Here is a 4464-nt window from a genome sequence, read left to right as displayed (position 1 = left end):
CTTTTTGTGAATATGACAATGGCTTACTACAGTGCAATTCTCTCATCGTCATGCCTCTTCTGGATTCTCTCTTTCTCTCTTGTGTCTCCCCAGGATTTGCCATTAAAAGCTGCAAGTCTTGGGAACTGGCTTCTCATAGAGGGATGGATGAAACCTTCCCTCTTTGATGGAATTCCCAACAAGGATCTTCTGGTTAGTACATCGTTCCATTTTCTGCACTTATCAATTAATTTTCATTAGAGTATATAGATCATTGAAGTGAAGAAAAGGTAAGTTTTTCTGTGTTTTAATGCTTCCTCAAGGAAGATTCAGGAGATAATCTGCCCATCTTAACTTTCTGGCTTCAATCTTTAGCTAGCTTGACGCTTGCCATGCCACACAATGCATTCAATGAGACAGATAAATATATTTAATTTTGATGGTGAAATAAGTCAGACTTGGGAAATTTAGTCAACATTTCAATAAATTGTATTGTGACGACACTGAAGATATTTAATGACTCTTGTGGATGTGATAGGATGGAACACATGTGCAATTTATGTCCATAGAGCAGAAAAAATATCTCTGTGCAGATAATGGAGGTGGGAAAAGCTTGATTTTATGTGGAAGCTCAGAATCTAATTGGGAAACTTTCAGGGTCTGGTTCTATGACTTTGCTGTCATCTTCTAATACTTTCAGGGTCTGCTTGATTTTAAGTATTAAATGTGTAATGCAGTTGTGGAGAATCAATGAGACGTTTTTCAGCTTGAGAGTGTCCAATAAGCAATTTGTTGGCCTAGAAAATGAAGGCGAAGGAGACAAACTAGTAGCAGTGTCAACATCACCAAAATCGTCAGAGATATTTCAGATTGTAAGGGAAGAAGGCAATAATTATCAAGTTCGCCTCCAAGCATCTAACGGGCAATTTGTTCAGGTACTGTAGAAAATCTTTAAATGATGCATCTATAGAGATTGCAAGAGGAGGGGAGTGGCGGGGATGGCTATCCCGGTCTCAACCTGCAGTGTGGGACCCGTCCCGGTCCCCTCTCCATCCTCGCTAGAGAATTCTCGTCTCTTATCCGTAAAAAACTATTATTTTTATACTCTTCTCTTCCCCATCTCCTAACCGTATCTTTTTAAGTTAAAACTTTATTTGTAGAGTTAAATAGTCATTTTTATACGCATATATGGTACCCATTTTCGTTTATGTTGAAACTCTATTTTTAAAGTCAAGTTGTCATATCTAAAAAGCTCGCTTGATCAATGACTTGTCGAAAGCTTTTAACAATAACATTAAATGTGGAAAACGGTTGAGGGAGAGATTGTGCACCACTTCATTAAATAAAATAGTCACACCAATGTAATTATCGGGTTTATACGTAATCATATTACATCTATCAGAGTCAATATTATTTAATACGTTATATCTCTTTAATTACAATGAAACTAAACACTTTCAGAACTATTACTAAACCAAACACTTTAAAGATTCTTATTTTTCAGGGAATCTCTAAAACACCTGTTTATAAGATAAATGCTAATCGCGGGCAACATCTAGTAGCAAATAATACCCTATCTTCTGTCTGATAAGGGAGGGATAGTGAATAGTTAAATATCATTTACAGGCTTAGGGATGTTGCCACCTATTCCCTTGCCCACACGCCACGGAGCAGGGAGTCCACCCACTGATTGAAAAGTGGGACTTGTATGCCTTAACTTATCGCTTTATAGATAAAGTGGCATTTATATCATTTTTTCCTTTTTAATAAATAGTCTTGACTAATTAGCTTCTACAATATAATTAGGTGAAATCAGATACAGAGATTACTGCAGATGGTAATGGCTCAAGTTGGGATGATAACGATCCATCTGTCTTCAACATGACAATTGGTAGTAGCTTACAAGGAGAATATCAACTGACAAATGGTTATGGTCCAGATAAAGCCCCTCAAGTTATGAAGGTAAGAGTTAATTTAAGAAAAGGAGAAAGTCGGATAACCATATTAGAATTTTTAACTGATTTAATTCATCTATGTTTAATATTAGGATCATCGGAACACTTACATCACCGAGGAGGATTTCAACTTCATGTCACAAAATGGCATCAATGCTGTGAGAATCCCAGTTGGGTGGTGGATTATGTACGATCCCAATCCACCGAAGCCTTTCATCGGAGGCTCATTGGAGGCCTTAGACAATGCTTTCAAATGGAGTGAGTAAGTACACAATCATATTAGAGATGGGAGGAGAGGGGTACGGATAGTTATCCCCATATCTATTACCGTAGGGTGGGACACATCCCCATTCCTCTCCTGTCCTCGCTATGGGGATTATGGGGAATCCTTAATGAGAAATAATCCCATTTGCATTTCTTACCCTTTCTCGTTCCCTCTGCTTCATAGTAATAACATTTTGTGGAAAATAATTAAAAGTATAATGATATTTATAGGGTATCAAGTAAGGACAGGGCTTGATAGAGATATATCTATCTAGTTTATGCTATTTGGGATTGTTTTTGTTCTGGTTCTTCTCTCCACTCATGTAGGGGAATTCCCTCCCCGTGTGAGGTGGGATGGGGACCTTATTGTTGCTATTTCTAATCAATTTCCTAGACGAACATCTTTCAATTCACTCTTATCTAACAAAAATAGACAAATGAATGGACGGTTGTGTCTAGTAGCGAAGAGATTTTGCTAGTAGGCCTAATCTCGTAGCCTACCTGATTTCATATGGGCACGGAGGCTTCGTTCCCACAGTATGGACTATATGATTCAATGGATAAATTTGTCATTCCATTAACTAAATGCAATGGGTAGAATAACAATTACCTGAAGTAAATTGGGCGCCACTTGTGGGTACAAGTGTCTAGTATCTTCCAATTGGGGTTGTACATAAAATTTGTATAAAAGTGTATGAAAAAAATGAGAGCTCATGTGCAAACAAGAGTAAGCAAAATTAATCTCTTATTTTTCTTATAATAATCTTCATTCATAGTTGAAATACTCTTCTACCCGTGGATTTACTTATTGAGTTTTCAATATAAATCTTGTATTCTTGTTTGGAGTATTTGTTCATTTTGCTGATTGATCTTCTTTAGGTTTCATACCATATCTGTTTATGCAAGTGCAGGAAATACAAGTTAAAGGTGATTGTAGATTTGCATGCGCTGCGAGTTTCCCAAAACGGCTATGCTCACAGCGCAACAAGAGATGGCTTTCAGGAATGGGGTAGTTCAAATATACAAGAGACTGTAGATGTCATAGATTTTCTTGCCAAAAGGTTTCATGAAACTAAACTCCTCCTTTTAGCTTTCATTTCTGTTTTCTTGTAAACAATAAAAATATAAATGAGTACATAAGTGATTGGATGATTTTAAATTAATTCAATCATATGATGACATGATTCATCATGTATGTATGCAAGTATTATGAAATCTAATGTATGCAAATATAATGACTCTGCATATTGCAGATACGCTACTCAACCGAGTCTTGTGGCCATTGAGTTGATGAATGAGCCACTTTCCCCTGGTATCAATTTAGATGACCTTAAGAAATTTTACAAAGATGGTTATGATGCTGTGAGGAAATACACCAAAGACGCTTATGTGATCTTTTCAAATCGATTGGGAGGTGACTTGAAGGAACTGATCTCATTTTCGAGCAATTTTGGTCGAGTAGTCATTGATTTCCATATGTATAATCTCTTCTGGGAGGGCTTCAACAGCATGACTGTACAGCAAAATATTGATTTCATTTATAATAACAGAGCTTCCGCTATCAAATCTGTCTCAGACCAGGGCCCTCTAGTTTTCATTGGTAAGTTGAAAGCAAGATCCAGCGATTCTAATTGTCTTTGCGAGCTGGACTCAAAGCTGAAAATATCTACTGAATTTTGCAGGTGAATGGACATGTGAATGGAAAGTAAAAAATGCATCAAAAGAGGATTATCAGAGATTTGCAAACGCAGAACTAGATGTGTTTGGGCGGGCCAGTTTTGGTTGGGCGTATTGGGCGTACAAGTGTGACTCAAATCACTGGAGTCTAAAATGGATGATTGAAAATGGCTTCATAAGCCTAAGCTAGAGGCCTTCTTTTCCGACAGTTCTTCAAAGAAGGCTGAAGTTTGGGGGTCTTATTTTTAAGATTCCTCAATTGATATTCTTCTGATTTTCAAGCTAAGCCGATTCATTAGGTAATGTCAACTGTCTCCTAATAATTCAATCAGACTATATAATTCTTAAAGGCTGATTGAATAATTGATTTGAACGAAAGGTGATGTGCTTCTTGCTTTATAATTTGGTAAAACTGTATTTAGAAATTAAAGGAAGAAGGAGAAGAAAAAGAAATTACTGCTTTTAGAAGATTCATCTCCTTTATTCTTCAAAATGTATTCTTCAAAATGTATTGATCTGTCCTTTCTGAATTCTGAAGTATCTCTTTTTTATTTCTTGTGGAAGAAATGGAAAAATTAGATCTCTTATC

General features: G+C 36.6%; 1 protein-coding gene across 1 annotated transcript; it reads left to right on the top strand.

The window, feature by feature from the left end:
* On the top strand, positions 1-4464 carry LOC123199648 (probable glucan 1,3-beta-glucosidase A). The gene is made up of 8 exons (XM_044614681.1): positions 1-192; positions 518-637; positions 717-914; positions 1786-1941; positions 2027-2196; positions 3110-3259; positions 3452-3798; positions 3881-4464. Exons 1-8 carry the CDS (start codon positions 13-15, stop codon positions 4063-4065), a joined length of 1506 nt encoding a protein of 501 aa, XP_044470616.1. The 5' UTR covers positions 1-12; the 3' UTR covers positions 4066-4464.

This window comes from Mangifera indica, chromosome 16, assembly GCF_011075055.1.
Source record: "Mangifera indica cultivar Alphonso chromosome 16, CATAS_Mindica_2.1, whole genome shotgun sequence".
In the NCBI taxonomy this organism is placed as follows: Eukaryota; Viridiplantae; Streptophyta; class Magnoliopsida; order Sapindales; family Anacardiaceae; genus Mangifera; species Mangifera indica.
This window is presented reverse-complemented; position numbering and strand designations above follow the sequence as displayed.

Coding starts and splice junctions, on each gene's coding strand:
- LOC123199648 (XM_044614681.1), top strand. CDS start 13: ATGACAATGGCTTACTACAGTGCAATTCTCTCATCGTCATGCCTCTTC. Junction 1,942..2,026: donor AAGCCCCTCAAGTTATGAAG/GTAAGAGTTAAT, acceptor GTTTAATATTAG/GATCATCGGAACACTTACAT. Junction 3,260..3,451: donor ATAGATTTTCTTGCCAAAAG/GTTTCATGAAAC, acceptor TGCATATTGCAG/ATACGCTACTCAACCGAGTC.